This window comes from Chionomys nivalis, chromosome 14 (assembly GCF_950005125.1).
Source record: "Chionomys nivalis chromosome 14, mChiNiv1.1, whole genome shotgun sequence".
Taxonomy (NCBI): Eukaryota; Metazoa; Chordata; class Mammalia; order Rodentia; family Cricetidae; genus Chionomys; species Chionomys nivalis.
The window spans coordinates 39498786-39526136 of record NC_080099.1 but is presented as its reverse complement, the minus strand read 5'-3'; the positions used below and the strand labels follow the sequence as shown (position 1 = coordinate 39526136).

The window sequence follows — 27351 nt, the reverse complement described above, 5'->3', positions numbered from 1 at the left end:
CTATATCTCCTTTCTTTTCCATCAACTCCATGTGGGATATAAAAGGGCCCTTGTCTTATTTTATTGAAAGAAATTTTCAGCTTATAGACTTGAATTTTTAAAGTTCCCTTAATATGCAGAATATTGAGCTAATTTTCATCAATTTCCAGAGCTTTCTTCGACATGGTTGATAAAGACAGAGTTACATAATAACTTTAACTTTGATTTATATAATTAGACAAGTTTCCTGTGAGTGAAGAAATTCGAACATTTCCCATGCTCACAGATTGAAAACTGGCTTTAGTTTTCAAAGTGTGGCAGATCCTGTTTTAATACCTCCTTGTTTTCATTAAGGCAGTAAGTGAAGGCTTTAAAGTTTAGACAGAGTGATTATTTGTTTCTGTTAAAAATAATAGAACCCAAATTCATTATAATTCCTGGGAGGACAGCAGTGTTGGATTAGAATGCCACACTCCCTCCGGTGAATAATCTGATGGAAACTAATTATTGTAGGCCAAGAAGGGATTGGTAGTCATTCTCCTGTCTGATGTTGAAGACTCAATTATGAACCAAGACTATGAAGATGAGCTATACGAGGCCGTTAACAGTAAGTCATCTCAGCTTAGAGTAAACAGTTGATTGCGCTTTCCTCCCAGTTAAAATAGCCCCACTTAATGAAGCTATCACTTTCCATTTTCCAAATTCCTACAGGAATGAGATAAAAATCCTATTAGGCAATTCCTATAAATAATCACAGCATAAGAGAGAAAATTGTGAAGTTTTATCTTCCATTGATAATGGAAATATTGAACAGGGAATAATAGAAAAGTTTTGATTATCAAGAAGAACACAGGATTGTGTTTTCATTTATTACCTTTGTCTTCTCTGTGATAGTGAGAGGGGCGGAGGGTCCAATAAAGGCAGCCGGCTTCATTCTGAAGCAAGATGCAGATAAGAGCAAATGTCCACTTGTCAGCCCTTCAGACTGATGTAGCAACTTTAAAGGAGTTCCTAGCATCCTTCTCAGAAGCTGTACCTTGACGATGAAATCAAAAGCTTGGGCACAATGACTCTAGCCTAGATAGTCAAAAACGCCTTCAAAGCATGTGGTTACCAGACAATGCTGCAGAGCCAAGGCTCCAGTGGTGAGTGAGGTGAACTCTGTTGTAACATAGGTAACAATTGATCATGAAAAACGGTTTACAAATAAGAAAGACTTAAATTAGGGAGCATGTATTATAAAGACTATAAGCTGTTGTGACTCTGTCATGGGCTACATCATCATCACTCATACTCAGTTACATTGTCCCAGTGGTCATGGTTGTGCTTCTAATTGCGGCTTCTGAGCCACGATCTTACTCACACAATGCGTTCTCTCACTCCTAAATGTAAATCCTTATGGGTAGAGAAAGTTTTACCCATGTTCAATCATCAGCATTCAGCACAGTGATCAAAGTAGAGGGCCACCGGATAATTGAACATAAACATCTGAATGAGGACAGTATGCACATGAGACTTTTGGATGAGTGAACAAGGTAAATTTGCAATGGATGATGTTTTCCAAAGCAAATCTTAATTTGCTCTACAAATTGCTCTTGTTTGGCTACAGAAGAGATTCTGTGACACCTTTGTTATTCTTGTAATGGGAAGGACTCATTGATTTAATCCATATTTATTAACTCCCAGGTTCCTTGGCTTGAAATGTGGACGTAGTGCAACTGAGGTTTCTACAAAGATGCTGCCTTATTGGCCAAAACTGGATTCTCTTTTGAGATTAGGCCGGATAAATTCAGACAGGAGGTTAATAGATCACATTCCTCTTGAAGCTGTAGGATTCATAGCACCTTGCTTTGTCAAATTTAACAAAGAACACCAGACTCTAGAGTGAACTGACTAGCAGGACAACATTTACAATTTCAAATAACAATATAATATTTTATAACATAATCCCAATAGTGCCAGTAACCACAAAACAATGCTGGTTAGAAGTGATAGAACTTGTTTACTGAAGGACACACACAAGAGGTGGAGATCCTAAAGTACAGCAGTCCCCACAATGCCTGTTTGCCACTTTTCTCCTAAAGAAGTATACTGTACCACAGACCCATGTCAGCCTCCTCTACAGCTTTAGGCAGTGCCCTGAACTTCTCTATTAAGGAAGAGTTGGGGGTTGGCACAGTTCAGAAGTGATTCCTTCATGCATATGTCTCTAGATGGCTTCCTCTTCACCTCGACGGGATGGCCTTTACGTGTGACCTTGTCCTTTCTCTGCTCTCTACTGCACACACACTCCCCTCCAAGAAGGCTGTGTGACTAAAATGAACTGCCTGATGATCATGTGACCCTGAAGTGTGGCAAACAGCTCTTAGCACATTTACCAGACAAGTTCTTGTTTGCAATTCAATCGTGAACCAACTCATACTTGTTTTCAGTGAAGGTCTTTAGCTTATGGCAGGGAGAGATCTAAGCCGGGAGGTCACCTTGGCATCTCATTTACACACACTCTAATATCTTAGCAGTCATATTTTATTTTCTTGAGGTGATAATTCATAGGCAAAAATGAGATCGTTTTCGTGCTAATCATTCAAGTGACAGTTCGGTTCTTAATGAATGAATATGCTAACCCAGAGACAGCTTAGCTTTGAAATGAGTCACCTGGTGAGATACTTTTTTCATTCCTGAATGTGTTTACTTCTTTTAGCTTACCAGCCTTTTTACCCAATTAATTTGTAGTGCAAAGTACATGCATCATTACTTTAATGCCTTAGCAAGTTATTTATTATACACATACCAAGACCTTGCCCTGTGGTACTCAGCATGCTGTATACAGTGCCCTGTTTGACAGTCAACAATACTTTGGCAGAGTTAAGTAACTTGGCCATGTAAAGTTACTGTATGGAGACAAAACTCAAATGCAGATTATCTAAAGTAACTTGGTCATGTATAGTTAGTGTATGAAGACCAAATACAAATACAAGGTTTTCCAACTAAAGGTCCTGACTGGTTCATGCTCTAAATACAGGCTTCCTTAGCTTTATCCTTATGAAAATAACTGTTAAATACTTTCCAGTTTACACGAGCTGTGTAGTGCTACTTAGCCAATTGTGAGATGATTTTGGCTGGTTTGAATTGTGTGTTATTTCTATTGTGATAAACTCCATGACCAAAACCACTTCAGAAGGGATGAGGTTTATTTCATCTTGCAACACTCAAGTTAGCAATCCTTTATTGAGGAAAACCGAGACAGGAACCCAAGGCAGGGACCTAGAGGCAGGAACTGAAGCAGAGACCATGGAGGAGTGTTGCTTATGGGTCTGTTCGTTCTGGCCTGCTCATCCTGCTTTCTCATATAGCTCAGGACCACCTGCCCCAAGATGGCATTGCTCACAGTGGCCCGGGCTCTCCCCACATAACTCAGCAATCAAGAAAATGCTCATAGACTTGCCTACAGGACAAGTAGATGGCAATGATTCCTGCTTAAGCTTCCTCTTCCCAGGTGATTCTAGTTTGTGTTAAGTTGACAAAAAAGTAAGCAGCATGCTTTCAGTAAAAGATACTTTCAAGTCTTAACTCCCAATGCCTCGAAATGTGGTTTTTTTGGGAAACAGGATCTTTATAGAAATAATCAAATAAGGCCAGTCTGATGGGTCCTGTTCAGATATGACTGGTGGCTTTATAAAAAGAGGCTATTTGGATGTGGACATGTGTGTGTGTGTGTGTGTGTGCGCGCGTGCACACGTATGTGTGTGCATGTGTGTGTGTGTGTGTGAGTGTGTGTGTGTGAGAGAGAGTGCACAAATGTTGTTTATAGGAAGAGTAAGGACTGGAGAAATATACATATAAACCAAAACCCAGTAGATTGCCTATATACCAGAAGATGCTAGAAGAGGCAAGAGAGGATGGTCTCTGTGGAAGCTGGATCTATGAACCCTTTGACTTCAGACTTGCTGCCTCTAGAACTGTGAGACAGAAACTTCCAGCAGAAGACAAGCTCATGATACAGCAAAAGCACACAGTTCTCTCCTGCTGTGCAGACCTTCTTCTTGCTTTTATCTTTCATGTTTGGTGAGATATTTCAGGTATCTATAGCATCTGATTTCTCTGGCTGAAGATGTCTCGTTTGACTTTTATATATCTGTGAAGGAGGGTTTACTATTTTTTCTCATTTACCATAGCAGTATGTTCAGTCTGAGAAACTGATAAACCTAAAAGTAGTTGTAGATGACTTTATTACTCTCACCGTGTGTGTTCCGCTTGAGGTTTGTCTTTCCTTCTTTCAGTGTATTGACAACATTTGTTGTTTATTGCATTGGAATATTACATTTAAGTTTCAGGCTGACATCTTCTGGGGAGTGCCTAAGAAAAGGTCCCTCCTCTTTGTCTTGTTAAATCTTATCTTTAGTAGATCACCAACCCTCACAAATGCTCTCTTTCCTTAACTGCTACTGGAGCCCTAGAAACAAAACTCAGTGCAGTAATAAGGGTATTATGTTGCTGTGCTCTGTTCAGCACCTGCTCCCAGGCTATCAAATAATGAACGAGCATGAATTACACACAGTGAAAACAGGAGACTCTGCCCCCTTGGTGCTATGCATCAGACAGTTGCAAAGGGCCTTTAAAATGTACCACCTGCCGACTCACCATGGAAAAGGCAAGGGAATACTTGTTTACAGGTTAACATTTAACCAGGCTGGGCTGAACGTTTAATAATTTCAATGAGGTTAAGAGTTTCATTAATATGTAACCTGTGAGCTGCATTAAATACAATTTCGTTTAGTCTAGCATACATTGAAATACGAAGTACAAATTTCACTCTTTTAGGTCTAATCATTTAAGACTAAATAATATTGTTTACTTATGTGTATGTCAGGCCCATAGCTAGGAGTGGAATTTTGGGGGTGGAAGAAACTACTACTAGATCTTTTTTCTTTCTTTCTTTCTTTCTTTCTTTCTTTCTTTCTTTCTTTCTTTCTTTCTTTCTTCCTTCCTTCCTTCCTTCCTTCCTTCCTTTCTTTCTTTCTTTCTTTCTTTCTTTCCTTTTTTTCTTTTTCTTCTTCCTCTTCTTCTTCTTTGTCTTTTTCTTCTTTTCCTTCTTTGTTGTCTTCTTCTAGATCACAGATAATGAGATGACACCATCAACAGGACCTACCTACTGAGGGAGCTGTGTTAGTTACAGATTGTGTTTAATACTTTATAGCAAATAGCAATTTGAGCAGGCATACTTCTGGGAAGTGTGGGTTCCTTTAACACTGTGCTCACGGGAGACCTGGAATATTGACAGCATTGGTGGCAGGGCTAGCCAGATAAATAGCTCTGAGGATCAGAGCAGAGGGTATTTGAGGGTAGGAGTGAGGCGACAAGTGTGAGCAGAGGCTAGATCATTACCACATTTAAACGAATGTGCTCACATAGCCCCGCTTTGTATTTGTGCTTATTGAAGAGGCCGAACAAGCAGAGAAGGCATGCACTTGAGCTTGATTTCCACTCTAGAGTGTGTGGTCAGGAAGTTAGGATGGGAGGGATTAGAGAAATCCTATTAGCTGTTCTCACACAGTCAGAAAGAACCCAAGAGCTGAGGTGCTCCCTTCTTATCCTGAAGATACAAGAAAGACACATTTTCTACAAAGCCCAACTAGCAAATACATTCTACTTTAAGGACCTCAGTATTTCCACCTCAGCACATCACCTCTGCCATATTGAGTAGCAGTGGTCATAGGCAGCTTGGAAACAAATGGCAGCGATTGTGCAGCACTAGACTTTGTCATGGATGCTGTATAGGGGTTTTGAAGAATAATGTAAATTTAGGTATATTTTATTTTATTATTTTTCTCAAGACAGGGTTTCTCTGTGTACCCCTGGCTGTCCTGGAACTAGCTCTGTAGAGCATGCTGACCTCAAACTCAGAGACTTGCCTGCCTATACCTCATGAGTGCTGGGATTAAAAGCATGGGCTACTTACTATGTCCGGCTTATACTTAAGTATAATAGAGCTTAGCCTGTGTTGCTATGTGTAACAAGTGAAACCTGTCACCATTATGACATCACAATGGTTGAACGGACATTGAAAACACCTGTTTATCTCTCGACAGTCTCAGCTTATCGTCAGTGTCTCATGGCCTAGTTCTCCCTGCTCTGGACACTTGCTAATTATTTGTTCAGTGCATTATGAAATCTAGCTGAACAGTCACTTTGTGCCAGATTCTATAATAATGATTTACATGTGGCACTTAATGCAATCAACACATCATTATGAAGGAGAATTCACTGTCCTTCATTCTATCAGGCAATGAGTTTAGAGCTCAAATAATGGTAAACCTAAACTCACATGGCTTCAAATAACAAAATAAATATTATCTTATAGAACTCGAAAATCCAGATGAACTTTATCAGAAGATTACTTATTTGTCGATCCAGCAGCAGCATTGGCCAAGGTGCTGCTTTCTCTTGCCTGTTTCTTCTGTGGACCCTCCATCCTCAGCCTGCTCCTCCATGTACCGCTAAGAAGGCTCTGGTGGTCCATGCTAAGTCTTCTGAATCCAGTGACTAACAGTCCTTCTTAAAACATCCCTCGGGATGCTAAAGGGGCTTCTTTTCAGCCTTTCATTACTCCCCCTCTCACTCAGTGGCTCTAATTCCGTAATCAGTCCATTCCTGGTCTGGTCGGTCACGTGACAGGAAATTTCTTAGCTTATGTCTAAAGTCAGCATAGTGTAGGTGCCCTCAAAGCACAGGTAACTGTGCCTGGTTAAATATCCAAGGGAAAACTGCAGCAACCGCTGAGAGAGTGAAGAATGTGTCTTAGGAAGGTGATCACATTTACCCATGGTCCTGGAACCAGGAAGCTGCAGGTTTGGGATTTCAACCTGGGTCATCTGACTGTAAAGTCCACATTCCTAATTTCTTCCTCTAGTGAAGCTGGGACTATCTGGTATTGGATTGAAACGTTTGTTACTGAGACTATTGCCATCGTGTGACTCTATGAATTAGTAAATCTATGTATTTAATTTTAAATCGCATGTATATATTAGTTATATACATTTATGTATGTAAAGCCTGTTAATTGTTACATAGCTTTATATTTTTTATAAAACATCTGTTGTAACACAGTGCATCCTGTGTGGGGCGCATGGTTAATCTGCACTAATTGCTTCTTCGTCCATCCTGTCACAAATAGACGCGTGTTCTTTCACTCCAGTCAGATAGAAATAATATGAGCAGGCACAGGGCAGCTTCCTGTAGAGTTGAAAGCCTAACGCTTTTCAGAACCCAAGACTTACAGAGTGGTTTTTAATTCCGGAGGCCCGAAACTCCAAATCTTGAGAAGAACAGGCCTATACCTACAGCTTCCAATGCCAGACACTCATAGATCTTGGCACACAAGTCAAAAGTATATTGTGCTTTCAAAACCAGAGGCTTGTGGCTCTGTGCTTCCAGAAATAAAGGCTTAGGGCTCCCTCCTTTCAAAGCCAGCAAGCGGCTGCAGGTACCCAAGGAAAGGCTTACTGCTTTGTGCGTTGACTTATAGTGGCCCAGTAACAGCCAACAATACCATTCTTTCAAGCTCTCTGTGTCAGGCCCTAAGCTTTTAGCCTTGGTGTCTCTGGAACTCTTCTAGGGCTGGGATCTGCAGGTTGTCTGCTGAGCTCTTCATGGCCTCTTACGGCGATAGGCTCCACTGTCAGTCGCCTTCATAGTCTCTATGCAAAGTCTTTGCTTTTTCGTCTCTGGGATTCCTTGCTGTCCCTGAGCTGCTGAATGTTCTGAATGTTTATGGCCCCAGCAGTTTCCAGGACTTACAGCCTCATAAGTCGTTCACAGGCTGCTTTACATTGTTGCTCTTCAGGGCCTGGGCCCGGAAACCTGATGATTTCATCTTAGAGTGACCGGCTCAGCCCAATAAAGATCATAACAAGTAAAACAAAACAAAACAAAACAAAACAAAACAAAAACGTGGTTATCAGTGCATAGGCAAATGTTCCTGACAGACCAACGGAAGCTGACATAGGATGCTTCTGTTGTCAGAACAGGACAGGCGCAGATGACAGACCCTAGTTCTGCAGCAGAGTAAACAGGTCATCAGGGGCTTTGCTCTGAGTCAGGCTGGGAAGTGCTCCCTACCCGGCCTGGGTGGAGACAGCAGCAAGACAGGAAGGACCACTGGGAATGACTGCAGGCAGGTTCACCTAAAGGTCACTGATGTTTCTTGTAACTTGAGTGACATCTCCCAAAGGTACTGCCAACTGTCCAGGGCAATTGTAACTGGAGAAAGGCCAGAATGGAAGTTGGTGCCCCCGTGCCGTTGTCGCTCTGGTGGGTCACTACCCAGCACATCTGTGCTTCATTCTGAAGATTAGAGCCTGCGCAGTCCCACGGCCAGTGATCTCTTTTCTGTGAGCTAACCTTAAAACTAGCTGCCATCTGAATGGCTCGGAGAGTGTGCAAGGCTCAGTGGCCTTGGTGCTTCAATCCTCCCCCTGCAATGCAGGGAGGGGGAGCAGTTTCAGAGACAAGACCCACCTGGGCAGATGTGATTTTGAATTGATTTGATGCCTTTGGTTGGATTCTGTATGAAAATGCTAATGAGAGAAAAATCGGGGGAAGGCAGATTTCATTCTGACTTCCCAGATTGCGGCTCTCTGAATAAAGCACAGATTCAGTTCTTGGGTATTGTGTGTGTGTGTGTGTGTGTGTGTGTGTGTGTGTGTGTGATGGGCAGCGTGGATGCTGACAGTTGTTGTGGTCCTTACAGCTGGGCACAGGAGGAGAGTCTGGCAGTTTCCCACCAAGCAGTGTGTCACCAGCAACTTCGATTACTTAAAGGGGAGACGTTATGGGGGTTTACAGCAAAGATGTGACATCCTTTTCATGGAACTTTGTCTAGCATCCTTTTTCCATCAGTCAAGTACATTTGGGGAGGGTCATTCTGCGTCTCAATACCAATTATTAAAATGCTGGCGTGTGCTTGCCTGATGCTACTAGACGCATTAACCCAGTGATACCTCCTGGCCCAGAGGAGACCCATGAGAGGACTCCACCCGTGTCCACCCCAGTAGTCTCCATTCTTTGAGTTTCGTGGGCATATGATCCTAGTCATTAAATATTTGCAAATTCATTTACTTGCATAGAACACATATTCCTACTTTACTTAAATCCATTACACTGTCCTTATGTACAAACTAATCTTTCTAGACCATTTTATCTCTCATTCAGTGGTTACTGAATACCAGGCTTGTTTGAAGGAAAGAGACAAGGGGAGATTTATTAACTTTCTAGAGTCAAACATAACCAGGATGTGGTTCACCCTCAGGCTATTTGGCATGGGCAGCATTCCAAATTGCCTGGGTAAATAGAACTCTTTATTCTTTCTTGGTAAGATAACCTGAATTTGGTTGCAAAGACCCAGGTTAGTGTTCAATACTTGGGCTGGATCACTCACAGTGATTATGTTCCTAACATCTCCATTTCAATATGGATATGAGTTAGTGTGGCTAGTGACTTCTTCAGAAAAAAAAAAAAAACTACTGGCTTCCCTAATAAAAGAGGAGAAACCCATTTATTAGTGCTGGGTTCAGCTCCTCTCTGCCCTAGAGCTCTAAGTGATGTTTAAATCTGTAGCAAACATTCTGAGATCAGGAACCAGCAAATCAAATTGCTAATGGGACAGAATGGCAATATAGCATTCAAAGCTGGGGTTTTGGTGGCAGTGTGGAATCAGCACAGGAGCCTGGATGCATCATTCCTCCTGAAATGCTTCTCACGGATCCCTACCTGCTCTGATCACTAGGAACACATCAAGCACATCTACAGTCTAAACCCCAGGAGTTTGTTGGTATTTGATCCAAAAGAAAAAAGTGCAGATGCTGGGGATTCTAGGGATCTTAGAAAGTGTGAAGAAGGACTTCGGGGTGGGGGGGAGGTCTGGGCTCTGCTGGGTGCTTTGGAGAGCACTGAGTAAGCCCTGTATTCCTTAGAATCAAATTCTGCCGGAAAATAGAGCAGTGACTGACTATCCATCTTGAGAGTTTACCCAGGAACTGGGGGGAAGAGAGTGGTCCAGGTCTTAATTACTAAAGACACAGCCACCATTCCATGGTCAGCTTTGTAATTTGCCTGGTGCATTTCCATCATGCTCAGACAAGATTACATGGTTGCAGGGCTATCTTTCCTCTCTCTGCTATGGTCATACAACAGACTTCCAGCTCAGTGATCAAAAGCAGAGCTCATCGCATGAGAACACATCCCAGCTGGCAGCAGTCAAAGCTGCCGTATGCACTCCCTGCATAAGCTAGAGGTAAGCTTATTATCACTAGCATCAAAACACATACAAAAAATTACATAAATACAAAAAAATCAAGGCAGCGTTTAATACGGGACCTGACTAGTCAGTCTGAACAGCAATTTTGCTCATTTAAACAGTTTGCATTGGTGCACTCCTCCTTGTTGGAGCATCCACCCAAGCAGCTGTTCTCTGCCTTTAATTTTCACTCTCCTGCAGGCACTTCTACCTGCCACCCCATTGTTCTGATGTCTGGTCCCCTTTTTCTGTGACCGCATCCCTTATTTGTCTGCAGTTTTGACATCACATATCTTCATCCACTCAAAATGGGGATCTGGGTTTACATAGCCAATGTTCTAATCCTGGCTCCACTCCACCCTTCAGTAACTATGGGACTTAGAAAATTTCCCAGTCTCTCCTGAATTCAGAATCACTATTTTTCTAGTCAAATTGATAATACTGTTTTCCGTCAGGTATTCGGTGAGCAGTGGAAGAAGTAATTGGAAATAATATGAGTAAAACACTTCGCATGGTTTTCCGGCAAATGATATATAATTGATACAGACATCTCATTAAAACCTTGTATGCTTTATAAGACAGTAAAACAAAGCAGCTTAGGGCGTGGACCAGCTGGTTTTATTCTGTGACTTGTTTCCTAAACAAGGCTTGTGCTTGACATACAAATCCTGCCATCCCCAGACTTTTGGAGTCGTGGTCTGCTCTGCAAAGATACAGATGTTCTTCTAGCTTTGTCTTATTTTTAATTCTCTTGGCATCTGGAGAGTTAATTTGCTTCATTTTCAAATGACAAGTTTATTTTATTTATTTATTTATTTTTTTGGTTTTTTTTTTCGAGACAGGGTTTCTCTGTGGTTTTGGAGCCTGTCCTGGAACTAGCTCTGTACACCAGGCTGGTCTCGAACTCACAGAGATCCGCCTGCCTCTGCCTCCCGAGTGTTGGGATTAAAGGCGTGCGCCACCACCGCAAGTTTATTATCCCTTTTGCCAGAGAGGATGCCTTTGGTTCTGGAATTGAAATATAGGAGATTACTTTTTTTTCCTAATTGAATACTCCTCTTCATCACCTAATTTTTAAAAGACATTTTCTACTGGTTTCTTTATTATTAATAGACCTGGTTCCCCCTTACTTCTAGATGCTGTCCCTTCCCCAGGCTGGAGCATTTTTACTTCAACCCTATGGATTTACAGTCCACTGTGTTCTCAGCGGCTGTGGGAGTTGGCCCAGGTCCCTGTTGTTCTATTAACTGATGCATGTGGGTTTCCACTAGAGAGGATCTGAATCAAAGGGGCTAGAGGTTGACTTATGCCAAACCCTAAAGGAGAATCTTCCTTGGGCAAGCATCATTTCCAGAGACTGTAATTTTTAAAACTCTAATTACTAGGATTATTATATATGGACACACTTTCTCAAGCTGGGGTGTCTGTACTCCCCACTTTTTGGAACCCGTGTCTTCAAGACGAATGTGTCTCATCTTTTCAAAGAACAGATTTTTCTCTACAATAAGAAATTGAAAACTTTTGAAAAAATGAAATAAGACTTGGTGGTATATATTGGTCTATTTTTCATTGCTAAACCAAAATATTTGTTGATGGGTACTTATAAAGAAATGGTATTCATTTATCTTGTACTTGTGATGACTGAATGTCCAAACACCATAGCACCGTGAGGCCCCTGCAGCTGGGCAGATATCTTGTGGCAGGCAGCACCACCAAGGCAGGAATACATGGAGTGAGAGAGATCCATGGTGACACAGGAAGCTGAAGTAACAGCTCAGCAGAGCCAGCTTTCCACTAGGCTCTGCCTTTTCAATATCAGCATATCTTAAACTGCATTCACACATCTGATCTTTAGCAATGTGTCATAAAGTAGAATATGTGTATGACCTACAAATGTACAGTCGGAAAATATGACCAAAAATACACTGGCTGTAGGCCAACCTTAGCTGAACTGATCAGCCTCCGAACATATAAAAACACTCCCTCTCTTTTCTTAGGAGAAGCAAGACACGAAGATCTTGATGTAAATGAGATTTACTACTTTGTGATGGTGGTTCAAGTTCTGTCAGGTCTTGTCTGGTCATCTTGGATGAGCAATGTCATTCTCTCAGCTACCCCCTTTTCTCCTGTCTATGCAGGACTTCTAGAGCACAGCGCTCTTCTGAGACACTAAAGATACTTGTTATTAGATGTTTGTCACTCAGATACCATAGCCTAGGCAATAATGACCTCAACCAGATGCAGTGTCATTGCTTAGAAGGTAGGACAGGTCTAGAAAGTGTTGGGGATTGTCTCTAAGCATCCTTTCTGTATTCCTATCAGGAACTGCTAATCAATCATGACCCTCAGTCCTTTTGTCCATGGAAGCCTTCCTCACCAACATAGTCAGAAACACCCAATTCACTTGGTCTTTAGGGAATGTAGCTACCATCTAACTTAAAATAGCTAAACTACTCATTGAGGAAAAGGCATGTTAGTTAAACTCCTCCGCTGCTATTTACAAACAGGGTGATTGTGAAAATATTAGTAGATTATTGATTGACGATCAACTTGGCTTTGCTGATTTATTTCGGGAATGGATCGGGAATACGAACCAACTGTCAGGGATCCTTTAAGAACAAGATGTGGGTGAATCACAAAAGATCAGGCCTCAAAGACATTGGAGGTGAGGCCAGCTTCTCCACTGTACTCTGCACTTAAATGTAGCTTTTAGCCAGGCTCTTTCAAGTCTTAGCGACAGCTGGGCCTCAGCCTAAGGTTTCATCATGGTTCATGCCAACATTGGAAATGTGGAATTGTGAAGAGGTTCTTGCCCGTTTCTTGACTTAATGTGTCTGTTAATTCACCGAACAGTCGCTACTGAAGTTTAATCTGTTTTCTACTGAGTGTGCTTCAGCATCTGCTCCCTCCGGCTCTTCTCCCACTCTACTGAAGAAACATATTTTTCTTAGGTGAAGATAGCTCAGGTGGTGGGGAGCTGGAGAAGCAAGGGGTCCTGGAATAGGTATCTAACGATATCGCTTTTGTGTGCTAAGGGGCTATGTAAGTTCAATTATCAGGAACAGTTGGTCAGAAATTCACAGGCTATAGAAGCCCTGTGAGAGGGGGAAGTTGTTGAGCAGAGGAGATGAGTGGCACAATGGGAAAAGAGACACTAGAGGTTAAAGGCATGCGAGATGCCATTTCCATAGACCCCTAAAACTCCCACTCTCATAGTCTTATCATGATAATGAATAGTGCCTACTTTCTTACTATATAATGGATGTGTTTGTTGGAATGAAAATTAGAAAGCATTTTTAACCTAAAAATCATTTGTACCTAAAAGGAATATCAAATTGTACACCACATTTACTGAACAGTGGAAATATTCTCTGTGGTACTGAGAGCTCACAGTCCCTTTATCTGATCTTCTGCTAGTGGTTTCTGTACTTTATCCTCCTTGGAGCCAACAGCAAGAGATGCTGGAGGTGAGCAGATGAAGCAGACAGCTGTTAAGATGAAGCTTATGTGCAGGCATTTGCCAGGCAGTGACTCTACCTTTATTCCTTACCGTAGCTCCATTATGGAGATTAGACCACGTGTGCAGATGATAAAGCAGCAGATACCGAGAGAGCTTAAATTACAAGACCAAGATTACATGAGAAGCAAGGAAGAGAGCTGGGATTGTAAGCAAAGCTTGGGAGGTGTAGTCTTAGAACACAGTGCCTGGACTGAGACACAGTCTGATCTAGAAAACTTTACTCTGCTTCCTGTTTCAAATTAGGTTTTGTTTAAAATTTTTTCTCCCATCCTCCCACTGCATTCTTTTAATATAGGGCTAGCTGGGGACCAGTAGCCCTTGTGTGATACCCTAAATCTTACGTATTGTACACACACAGAGAGAGAGGGAGAGGGAGAGAGACTGAGAGAGAAAGACAAAGAGGGAGAGAGACAGAGGGAGAGAGACAGAGAGAGAGACAGAGAGAGAGAGAGAGAGAGAGAATTTTCCCCTCTCAAGAACTTGGGGATGAAGAAAAAGGAAAAAAAGAAAAGAATTTGGGGATGACCCAGCTTGAGACTGTGCGATACAACAAAACCAAAACCAAAGAAACCTGTTGCCTAGTCAGAAATTGTGGGGTGCTAGAGGAAAGTTGATTTGGGTTTGGATACAATAAGTTCCTTGTTCCTGATTGTCACACACCCCGTGTGGGATTACAGAGTGAGCAACTTGACTCCCGAGTAGGTGCAGCGAAGGGATGTAATTAGTCTATTAAACTCCACTAATGTCTTGTAAAGTCACTCAAGTGACAATGGCAGATATATCAGTTCCACTTGGACCCTGCCACAGGGAGCATTGGGTTTCTTCCCTATTTATAATCCTTGAAGGTAGAAACAACAGACTCAGCATCTGCTCCAGAGAGGAGAGCTATTGAGTCTGAACTCACTTCCTCTTCCCCCCAGCATTCTGTTCTGTTTACTCCACCCACCTATGTTCTAACCTATGAGGGCCAAGCAGTTTCTTTATTTTTTAACCAATGACCTTCCTCCATCACCTGTTGACCTGCATTGGAACTCTGTACCTTTAAATGATAAGCCACCATTCTATGTCTACCCTAGTCCACAGGAACCCCTTTCATGACCTCTATTTATGGCTGCTCTACATACCACTCATAACCGAGTCACACAATAATGGCTCCTTCGAGTCTGACTCATTTCACTCAACACTGTCTTCCAGACATTAATATGTTCATTAATGCTGTAGCATTTATAGGAATCCTATTCTTTTCAAGGGAACAGTACTCTGTTGTAAGTATAATTGTAAATATATTTTTACATGTCAATAGACACCCAGGTTGCTTTTGCCTTTTAGCTGCTGTGAATAATAACACTGCTTTGGGCATAGGCCCATATATCTCTATGCAAATTCCCATTCAAACCTCTGGGCTAAACACCTAAGAAATAAAGTTGCTGTATCATGTGGTGTATTCACACTTCATATTCTGGGAGGTCTCCATGCTGTTTCCAGTAATTTTATTTTAAAGGTAGATTTATCAGGAGTTGCCAAGAAATTGGTGTTAGGACTTCAAAAAGGAAACTTTAGAGTTAAAGATTTTCACTTTTAAAATGGGAGCACTATGGGGCCAGATCCTGGGGCAAGGAATTCTGGGATCATTTTGGTGCTGTGTGAGTGAGAGTTATGGATAGACGGAAAGGCTCTGTTCAAGGAACTTTGTATTTTTCGTGGTTCTTAAACAGATGACACCATCAGACAAGCAATTTTATGTACTTATCTGTAATTCCAGGGTGAGGACTAGAAATGTGCTACATATGCATTATCATTTGGCATGTAAATACTATTTAAAATCATAAGCCTAAATGCAGTCATTTAGTGGGATGCAGTTCTGCATAGGCTTAGATCTTGATAGAGCCCAACATGTAGACATTTGACCAAGAAGGTACTAGCAAAGGAGACTGAGAAGGGATTTCTGTGGTGGAAGAAGTCTAGTAAATGAATTTTGTCTAAGCCCTGAAAACAAAGTGTGTCATGAGAGAAGGGGTTATCTGCCCCCATTACAGGATCGGGATATGAGTAGCTGTGCGATTGGATTTGGCACAGTGAGGGGAATAGAAGTGTCGGGCAAATAGGAATTCCGAGGGCCCGAGGAGATAGGATTTGGTTAGTGACCTGAGATAAAAGTAGAAGATGCCACTCCCAATTCCACCTGTCAGCATTCAACTCCGGAGTGTCGTCATTAAGGAACGAGGAAGATGTAACAATGGGCGTAGGTGGCTTCTTCGAGATTCGGTGGTAACATAGTCTCATAGAGGAGGAGGGGTTGGTGTGGAGTGCAAGGACATTTACCAAGGGAATATATGAAAGAAGAGAGGACCGGACTCCAAATCCCACAGAAGAGCTGGTATACCATAGCCAACGGGAAATCAAAAGGTAGGTAGGTACACAGGTTCTCTGATCTTTGGGAAGTGACGACATATGGTCATCTACTGAGAGGAAGCAAGAGGTGAGGGTGTGAGGGGTTTAAGGAATGATCAAAATGTGAAGTGACCTCAGAGTAGTCAAGTGCCACAGCATTGCCTGGCACACTGACACTTAGTTGAATATGAACCCTCAATATTATTTCCAACCTGTTGTGTGGAGAGCATAACTCTCTCTCTCTCTCTCTCTCTCTCTCTCTCTCTCTCTCTCTCTCTCTCTCTCTCTCTCTCTCTCTCTCTCTCTTAGAAGAACCTTAATGCTGATTCTGCAGTGGCCAGACTCTCATATGTCCTCCGGTAGCATGCAAGAATCCTTTGCATGCTCAGCAGCACCCATTGCTGCTTGTTCTTGCATTCTTGATTTGCCTTCTGGATGTGGCTGGTCCTCAGAATGTCTGAGAGGATCCTAAAAGCTCTGGAGAGACACAGAGTCTGATAGCTTAGGTCTGAACTGTAGCAGAAAGTCCTCACTGTTCCAAGCTTCTGAGGGGAGCCTCGAACATACCCAGTGCTGTTGACTATTAACTTAAACTACCTATAAGTGAAATAATCATCTTAGTAAAGTAGTTTCACATTTTGATTTACATTAGGGACTGAAGAAAGGAAATGGAGATTCAGAACTAGAGAACTCAACTGTTCTAACAGGAATTTTAATGTAATTCTCTGAGTTTTTTTTTTTTCAGTTTCTTTCTTCTGGAACACGAATAAACGATTTTATCATACTGCAATTTTCCTTGTACTGACTTAGAAGTTACCTCATTATAGTGTGAAAAAAACCCTGTGTAGTTAGATTATAAGCTTATGTAACTTATTACAATGCTTAAAACTTCACATTTTTATTAGATTTCCTCATATTCTTTCGTTGATTTTGTGACCAACAGGCACCTCTACCATTTCACACTTTTCTGGTTTGGTTCCCTGTGTACCTTTCTCATCCTCCCCACCCCTGAGGGAACGAGGTCTCATTTATCTCCCCATTATCTGACTTACCTAAGTGGATAAATACTGCAAGGGGAAATAGAAGATTGAAGGAAGAAAGCATAATCAAACAATAATTCATCTCTCTGATTTCTCTGTATTACTCTCTGAGTTTCAAGATAGATTCTGGGAAACCTAGTGAAGAAAAATGGATGAGAAACTCCAAAAAAAACAACCAAGATACTCAAGTACCTTATAGTAAATTCACAAAATGTGAAGTCTGTGCTGATTCATCTCTGTCATGAGGCCCCATAAATACAGGCAAAGAGATATTGATATTGGCCTTGACATACTCAACTTTTTCCTACCTGAACAAGCTCTTGCTTTCCTGGAAAGCAGTGATGTCAACTAGATACAATTTGAAAATGGCAGAAAGAGCCCTATGTCTGCATTACCTACAGCTTCCTGCTACAGCGAGTTTTGGTGGTGTATAATAGCACTTGGCCTGTATTGTTGTGTTGGAGGGAGGGCACTGGGTAATGTCCCAGCGTCTGTCTCAGGTGGCGGATCCATGGCTTCTCCCTAACTCTGCCCTTCTTTCTCCCAGCATACAGCCTAGCTTTCCCCCCCTCGTTCTGTTCTTCCCTGCTATAGGCTCAAAGAAGTTCTTTATTTATTAACCAATAAAAGGAACACACAGACAGAAGGACCTCCCACACCACTGTTGGATCCATCTTCCCATGTGCTAGACTTCCTCTGGGTTTCCTTTAGTGACCAACACGGACTCTGGCTCTATGTGCTGTCCACAAAATTATCCCGACATCAAGCAGGTCAGGAGCCTAAGCATGAAGAAGAGTTGCACATAAGTGTGCCACATATTGCAGGGGAGTCAAAACCACATCAAAGCACTGGAAAGTCATGGAAGGTTTTCTGCAGGAAGTGAAGGCTCTAATGCCCAGGTTGCATCCGCTGTGTCTCCGAGTGGTGGTGAGAGGGTCTGATTCGTGCCAAAGAGCAACAAGTGCGGTACTGAGCAGGCCAGGGTCGCAAGGACTATGTTAGAGGAGCCTACATGTGCACATGGCTGGAGCGCAGAAGCAGATAACGCAATCGCTTCTACAGCATGTGAGTGTGGGCTTATTAATTCTTTAAACAAAGGGTTTGGAGACAGGTCTGCAATAGTACAAGAGTGCCTCGCCATAGGAACCTGCAATTTGAAGTCCTGCTACATTACCTTTTTTGACAGTTGTGCCCTCTGGCACAGAAAGAATCCTGCCCCAGAGGAAGGTGATCCCTCTATGGATCCAAAATGAACTTACGAGCCTAAGGCAGGATTCACAAGTTCATGCCACCTGAATGCTGGCTGTAGCATGTACTCACTTCTGTTTATGAGTAATATTTTTGTAAGGCTTATTAATTTTGTTAAGGAAAGATAATGTCCAGTCTTTGTCTGTCAGAAGCTAAGGTCATTTTTTTTTATTCTGAAACCATAAAAGCTACTTGACCATGGTGATAATGTGTTCCCAAACCTATTTTAGAATTTCTTTCCTAATGGCTTTTGTGACTCAAGGAAGAAGCATTTTAGTGGTACATTGGGGAAATGTAGTTAAAATCTGAACATAGAGAATTTGGGGTTGTTGTTAACTATAGTGCTGGTCTCTGACTGAGGAGAACTGCCCAGGGTAATCATTTCCTGAGAACATTGAAATCACTGTGGCTATCAGTCTGCTCATGTGCCCTCACAGATCTCCTTTCAGTGGCAGACAGTGGCTTTTTCTTCCCCTGACCATCTTTTCGATTTTGTTTTCATGTCTAATAACAAAGGTATATTTTAAAGGTATACGATATGATGCGATGACAGACATATTCATAATAAAATGAATGTTGCTGTCAAGCAATTGCCATTACCTTTTCATGCAATTACCTTTTCAGCTTTGGGTTGAGTGTGTCAGAAATTGACCAGTTTAGCAAATATCAACAACACAATGCAATGTATAGTATTTATAGTTATCATGCTATACACTAACTCGTAGATGATTTGTCTCCTTGACTACCCCGGGCACAGTAATTAAGCAATTAAGGGCATTAAGCCGTGTGTAACTGAGGTTTCACAGGAAGATACTGGCTAATGTTCCATAGATCCCTGTTGACTTACACTTCCAAGCTATAGCAATTAAGACTCTTGGTGAATGAGACAAGCCCAGGTTCCTAATCAACACAGGTAATATTAACTGTCTCAGATTCTGTGATTATGGGATGAAATGCTAGTACGGTGCTTTAACCTCAAGTAGGAGCTATTGAGCATTTTTGCTTTCACCATATGACTCTGTTTTATTATGAACAACTTTATCTTTTCCTTATTTCCTCCCCTAGGGATATGAAACCTGACAATATTTTACTGGATGAACATGGTAAGTAAATGATTTGCTAGTAATCATCTATATGACAGGTATCCACAACACATTGATCACCTTAGCTTGATTCATTGGACATTTGTATGTATATATACACACATGTATTATATGTCAATTTCATCTGTGTGCAGGAGAGACAAGATAGGGAAATTTTATAGGTGTGTAAAAATCCAATAATAGATTCTTAATTAACATTGAGATGTAATAGAATGAGAAAGTCATTCTTTACTTTGTTTTCTTCCAATACTATATCTCTTCTAGAAAACTCTCTGGTTGTTCTGGCACTAGCTTTTCTTAATATCCTTCGGGGTAAGACAGAGCTAATCTGAATGTTAGGCATTTGCCAGGAAACAGTAACTGAGATGATTTTGTTAGTGTCTCCTTTCATAGTTTGCATCTCGTGAGGGCAAATTCCATCTGCACATAAGAGATAGCAAGTCTTATGTTTGGTTTTTCAGTAAAGAAAATAAATGATCTTAAGTAGTTAAAAATGGTATTATTGGGCCCAGATATAAAACTGGCAATGGAAGATGGCGGTAGTCCTGATGGTGACAGTGGAGATCTAAAGTCTATGTGCACTGGCTAAATGCAGAATGAAATAAGCATATTTTTCTTTACATGTTTTAAAATTTTTACTTTATGTGTGCAAGTGTTTTTCCTGCATGTATGTCTGTGCACCATGTGTGTGCACTGACAGTAGAGGCCAGAAGAAGGCATAGGCTCCCCTGGAGCTCTAGTTGCTGATTGCCGTGAACCACCACGTGAGTGCTACTAACCTAACCTGGCTCCTCCGGAAGAGCAGCCAGTGTTCTTAGCCACCGAGACAGCACCTCAGTCCCCTTCTCAACAGTTTAAAAGGACTTCCTGAATTCATGGATACTACATCAGGGAATACTGTAGGGCACACAGCTTGTCTGGTGTACATGGGAGAGTGCTGCAGGTGGGCACTGTCAGTGATAAGCGTTTCCAGGTCCTTGGCATCTCATTAAGATAACTGAAAAAGTGCGCACACAAATGGCAAAGCAGTTTCATTTAAAGACATTAGTGGATACACTGCAGATAAGCAGTGGCCTGCAGCAGCTAGAGTGTCCAAGAGCCCCAGTTATGGTTTGAGGCTTGTTTGTTTGTTTGGTTGGTTGGTTTGGTTTTTTGAGACAGGGTTTTTTTTGTAGCTTTGGAGCCTGTCCTGCACACTAGCTCTTGTAGACCAGGCTGGCCTCGAACTCACAGAGATCTGCCTGCCTCTACATTCTAGTGCTGGGAGAGGCTTCATCTTTATGCAGTCCAAGAGAAAATGCTGGTTGCTAGGAAGAGAGTCTTTCTGTTTTGATTGATAGTATTGAGTGACAAAAGCTCTTGTTTACTATGTTTTTTTTTTCCCAAAAAGCATCTGATTTTAATCATATGCATGTCCAAATTTGCACAAGTATAAGATAGTAAATAGAGGATTTTATTTCAAAGCTCACTCAGAGGACATAGATACCTGAATGCATACGAGTCCCAAACCAGTTTGAAATAGAAAACACCATGACCAAAAGCAACTTAGGGAAGAAAGAGTTTATTCAGCTCACACTTCCACATTGCTGTTTATGACTGAAGGAAGTCAGAACAGAAACTCAAACAGGGCAGGGACCTGGAGGCAGAACCCAGGACTACCAGCCCAGAAATGTCACCACCTACAATGATCACTAACTGAGAAAATGCCTTACAGCTGGGTCTTACGGCAGTATTTCCTCAACTGAGGCTCCTTCCTCCCAGGTGACTCTAGGTTGCGCCAAGTGGGCACACAAAACCATTCAGTATGATAGCTAATTTCTCTTTCTCCTTCATTCCTTACTATATCTTAAAACACGTTCAAATGGAGATGGGTATTGACCATCATACAGGACCTATAAGAGCATTGTTTATAGCAGGAGGTACATGCAGATTGATTCAGGGGAGGCATCCTGTGTTACTGGGTGTGTTATCAGGAAGTGTGTGACTCAAGTCTTGGGTCACTCAGCTGCCCTTGCTTGACTTCACATGGCAGCTTCACCCTGGTTCCATATTGGAAATCTACAAAGTGAACCTGATAGCGGACAATGAGGGCTGCTGAGAAGTCAAGAACAATGGCACTGGGTTTTGATCCTACTGCACGTACTGGCTTTGTGGGAGCCTAGGCTGTTTGGATGCTCACCTTACTAGACCTGGAAGGAGATGGGAGATCCTTGGACTTCCCACAGGGCAGGGAACCCTGACTGCTCTTCGGGCTGCTGAGGGAGGGGGAGTTGATTGGGGGAGGGGGAGGCAAATGGGAGGTGGTGGCGGGGAGGAGGCAGAAATCTTTAATAAATAATAAATAAATAAATAGAAGTTCAGTAAAATAAAAAAAAAAGCGAACCTGAATCTGTGAAGGTCTTTAGTTATTCATCCTTGATAAGCAGGATTGGCAATTAGAACTGAAACTTCAATTTCCATCCATTCCTTATTATTTATTTACCTACTTGAATTCAAACTTGATTTTCCCAGGCCCACCTAGGCCCCGAGAGCTAAGAAACACCTTTGAGCACTGCCCCTAATCTCAACGCTCAAAGTCATTCTTTATTTATGGGCTGTCTGAAGGGATTTTTTCCCCCGACTTCCTTCCAATGTCTTATTTCTTTACTGTTTCAGCTTCTGACATTTTGGAACACATTTCTGAAACTCAGAGATGTGAGCAATGCTGAGACAGCATGAAGGTGACCTTCATGAAAACACCAGCTCTCCCAGTCTTGTATGGGAGGCCTGGGCCTTCCATGCCTGCTGTAAACACACTCTGAATCTTCATTCCTAGGGAGAAGGGCAGCCTGCACAAGCCACACTTTTGTTATTTAGAAAAAAGCAACTCTGTACCACCAAGCTTTCTGGAAAATATAGCTGGTTAAGCAGAATAAGGTTTTGGTCTACGCCTTACCTTTTATGACAGACAACTACCCATAGAAAGAACACCTCTCACCTCATCATTTGTATGACTCCGAGGAGACACGTAAACCTTACCGATGGGAACATTTTTCACTCCAGTTTCAATCTCGGTTCTCAGAAGATGCTTGATCGTGCTTTTAGAACACATGCACCCATTGTTCTTCATTTTACTTCCTCTTCATTGTCTTCCTCCTTTTCTCATTAATTTTTCTTGGAATTTGATGATTATAGATTAGGAAGGAAATGAGTAAATCAATTAATTTTGAAGTGTAGCCCCATAGAGAACCTACTCTTGTGAAAGACTAATTTTAGTGCTGTTTATAGTACGAGTGACAGAGCTAGGTTGCTTTAAAACCCAGTTCACTACTCACTAGCTCTCAGAATTTGGTCAAGTTGCCCAAATGTTTCTGTGCCTTTGTTTCTCAGACACCAAGGACACTTACATCTTGGGATCATGATAAACATTGACACAACAGTGAAAACATATGGTACAATGTCAACCATAAAAATAAGCAAACAGAAACCGCTTAAAACCAAATCAGAGTGTGACTTCCATGAGATTATAGAGGCTTTCACAGCTGGACAAAGACTATGTTGATGGTCTGAGTGGCTTTGTGTAGAGCAGTGTGTATATAGCTCAAATCTCTATCGATAGAGTCTATGAAAGTAAGGCGATTACTAGTCTTCCCTGAGAATTACTGTGCCTTTCCAGATGGAATGGTACTAAAGATCCTTTTTCTTGTTGAATCCTGAGCTTAAACAAGGTCATTTAAGCTTAATCTTCAAGTAACTCTGCTTGTAATGATCTATCCTGCCTTCCTTGATTTACACAGTTGTCTGAGGTCACTGTTCTTGGCATTTTCATTCTATTTAGGACTTTGTGGCTTGGGATGTGGGAGCCGTCTTCCTGCCTTCCTGAGGGACAGGTCCAGTGTCTCAAGTGATGGGAAACCTCTCATGCCCTTTCACTCTCCAGGCATCGATTTAAACAAGAAACAAAAACAACAGCCACAGGCACCATATTGTATTCCCATTTTGAACGCACCTTCAGAATTGTTGCTATGAATAAAGGAAGACTTCGTGAGTGAGAGAGAAGCAGACAAAGTGAAAAGTCTGGGATCTATTTTGGAAATCATATCCCAGGGTTCCCTTTCTAGAGAAGATAATTTTTTGATGTCATTTTCACTTAGATAAAAAAAAATCTATGACTTCAACACTATTCTGGAACTAAAATTAGTTGCTTTTAAGTGACTACATTCCCTCGCCTGTCTCCCCAAGCTTCTAATGTTGTTCTTATGAGAACCAGCCGAGCCACAAACCAATGCTTGCCCTTTTGAGCAGCAGCTCTTCTGCTTTCCCACGTTCCTCTGGGAGCTGAAGGCTCACTGGTCTCTGCCACCTCATTTTCAGTACTTCACCCCTGGCATGGAGACCTTAGCAACTGTGAAGGGTAGCCGTGTGATTTCTCTTTAATGCCTCCTTCTATGCCCAGCCTCCCAAATGAGTATTGTATCCATCCTGTGACTTCTGTCTTCATTCACCTGTGCGCAGTAACAGAATGAAGCTTTGTTTTATTCTAAGGATTCATATTGTTCATATTCCCCAGCATGTAGCGGTATTTATGTGAGATCATATAAGACGGAGACTCTTTCCACAATATGAATGAAGATATCTCATGACTCAGCATTTGATATAAAAAAAATGGCTTTCATTTTGAGCACTCAAGTTTCTGCTCTCCCCAGATATCTCACTTATATTAATTCAGAGCCAATATGGCATCAGGTCTTAGATGAATCATAGCAAACCGTCCTGAAATGTATTTTCACATCCTGCCAGTTCAAGTGGCCAATCCAATTTTATCACTTTCACAGGGTCTGAAAAATTTGTGGTTTTCTTAAGTTAGTCAGAAAACAAATGCTGCACCCAGAGGAACAATAATGCCTACCTGGCATCTCAAAGGCTTTGGCAATTATAACATTATACGTAATTTAGCTTTTAATATCTGTAGTCATGAGAGAGGGAGGTAAAAGTTCATTCTTGAGAATGAGAGAGAACAGAGATTTCTATCTTATCAGCTTCCTCCATGAAGAATCCCAACACATGCTGGAAAAAAAAATCATACTGTAAACACTTGCAAAACTTTAGCAGTTGTGGCTATTGCCAGCTGATGGGATATGATACCCTAGAGAGAGGTGCTGATGAAAGGGGCTCCAGCCTGAGCGCAGCCACAGTGAGGAAGAGTATAGACAATGACGACAGCGGAAGCTGAACTCAACAGCACTGTGAGATGAGTTGAGGTTATCAGCTATCCAAGGTGGAAACTCTTCCTCAGGAATCTAGATCAGGAAGCCCTTAGTCTTGTATGGGAGAACTTTACACCCAGCATCCTACAATGCCCAGATCAGGGTCAGAGCAAAGACAATGCATCTAGTAGCTCTATAGTCCCAAGTTTGAGACTTTTATTCCAGGAGTTGCTTGGAGCCCTGGGTTGTGGAAGAAAGTATAAAATTGCCCCGTTCTTAAGAAAAGTCCTGATTCCTCCCATCTGCATCACAGAGGATCCCCCACCCCCAACTCAGCCTTGGAAGTCCCCTTTACATCACAGGAGAGAGCCTGACATGGTAAGCTCAGCATGGAAGCACCCATGGGAACTGAGGCATAGCATTGCCCATGGTGCTGAGGGTTGTTATAACGCCGCTGGAGCTTCCATGAGTCTTCAAAGTATTTCCTCTGCATCCTGGCAGAGGAAGATGTCTGAGAGAATCAAAAACTACGTGTTTCAAGTTGCTTAGTTCTTTGGTTTTGCGGCAGAACACACAGCATGGTGGGAGATTCGGAATCTGAACCAAAGTGTCACAAGAGCAATGTCTAGATCCTAAACCAGTCTCTAGATCTTAACCTTAATTTCACCATTCTGGATCCTATGAACCTAGCTATAAACCAGTCACCTATACAACAGGGAGCACCTCCCTGGGACAGGCTGAGACAACATTGTAAAAACTGAAGGAATCATGCACAGATGTTAATAGATATTCATCATTCATTCAGTCAGACTGAGCAGAGAGACAGTCAGTGCCGTCTGGGTTTGCCTTCTTTGGCCAGTATCCCCCATCCTTACTTTGTAGTCTTGTGAAACACTCTCACAATTCCACTGAGCCAGGTCTTCTTTCAAAACAATGATATCAAACTCTCTGTGACTTCAGCGTCACCTAAAGGGCTTGTTTAAATGCTAAGACATGGACCTTAGTGTTTCTGATCCAGAAAGTATAGGGAGGCTCAAAGTTTTTCAATTCCTACAAGTTCCCGAGTGACACTCTTGCTTCCGGTCCAGAGCACAGGCTTCAGGAACTGTGTGTATCCAAAACATTCTTTACATCCTACTTCAAAGTACATGTAGGCAACCATATACGGATTATAGAAAACCTCAAGTTTTAGGGAAGGGTTCCGCTCCAGACCGTTCATGACCATTTTCTGGAGTTTTTTATTTTTAATGCAGATGTCAGATTTTCCTGTCAGTCCAGTTGTGGTTGGAGGGAAGTGAGACACAGGCCCATGTGGTTTGCCAGTCTGTGCCTTAGCTTCTGATAATGATTGACAACAATTCTGGTGCCCTGACGGGTGCGGGGCTGGGTCTCCCATAGTCCCTGCTGTCTTTCATTTTCCCATAACCTTACCTAGTAAGAAGACAGCAGTTAGAGAGCCCAGGTGACTTTTTCCAGGTGACATAGCTGGTTAGTGGTGGGGACTAGACTTAAAGTCACGCATCCCTGCTCTAGAGAACAGGCTCATAATTGGGAGATTTCAGGCCCACCTAATTTGTATCAATTTCCAAAGCTGTCCAATATTTGGAGCACGAACTATGTATTAAATAGAAGTAAAAAGAAACCGAGAGCCAGAACTATGGTAGAGAGCTATTGACCTCATTCATTGATGTGATTTGGTGAATTTGGTTAATTCATTTGGATGAATGCTAGTGCTTCTATCTTATGAAAATGCCACGCAAATGAAAAGCAAGTACTTTCTGCATGAAACAGAACCAGGTTGATGGAGAGAGTGAGGGTTTTCCTTAGTGATGGGCTGGATGTGGCCAGAAGCAGACTGTGGAGTTTGATGTGGGGAGTTTGGACTGTGGATCCTGGAAGGTGAATGAATTGGTATTCCCTCTGTAATACCATCTCCATCAAAACAGCAGACACATATAAATGGGAATGCCAACACTTCATACAAGTTTGGCTTGAGTTTACTGCCCTGCCCATTTCTTCCTTCTAGCTGTAAATGCAGGAACCCTGGAACATTATGTAGGGTATATTTCCTACCAAACTTAAGTGCTACATGCACGTTTTATTGCTGTGTGTTACAGCCCGAAGAAACCTGTTTATTACTGTGTTTCACAACTCAAAGGGTTCCAAGACATCATGTAATTTACCATTATATTTTAATGTGGGAAAATTTAGTCTCAATGTAGGAAAATAACAGGCTACTACCTGTTAGGGACAGAGGTCTGGACACAGACTACATCTCCTGGCCCCCCAATCCCTTTAAATAAAATTCTGAATTTTGCCTTTTGTCCTTTGATAGAATTTACTTTGTTAGAGTTCACTGGAAGCAACCTGCCCTGTCTGCCTCCCCCATACAAATGGGGTCTTAGAAAAACAAGAACAGCAACAACAAAATGTGTATCCATATCTGTGCCAGGAAATAGTAATTTTACTTGTATTTTTTAAGTGATCCCATAAGAGATTATGGGGATTGTGATGCTTTCAGAGGCCCTGGCTGTTGCCTATATGGTATATACAGGATAAGTAATCTGGGCGGGTGCCAGCAGACAATAAT

The 27351-nt window shown here is 41.9% G+C and overlaps 1 protein-coding gene across 1 annotated transcript in view; it reads left to right on the top strand.

Annotated features, from left to right (window-relative positions):
* Stk32a (serine/threonine kinase 32A) overlaps positions 1–27351 on the top strand; it is a 116682-nt gene that overhangs the window by 65223 nt on the left and 24108 nt on the right. Inside the window, exon 6 of the mRNA XM_057788690.1 lies at positions 19538–19575. Within this exon, the coding sequence (XP_057644673.1) occupies positions 19538–19575 (38 nt within the window). The remainder of the gene's footprint in view (positions 1–19537; positions 19576–27351) is intronic.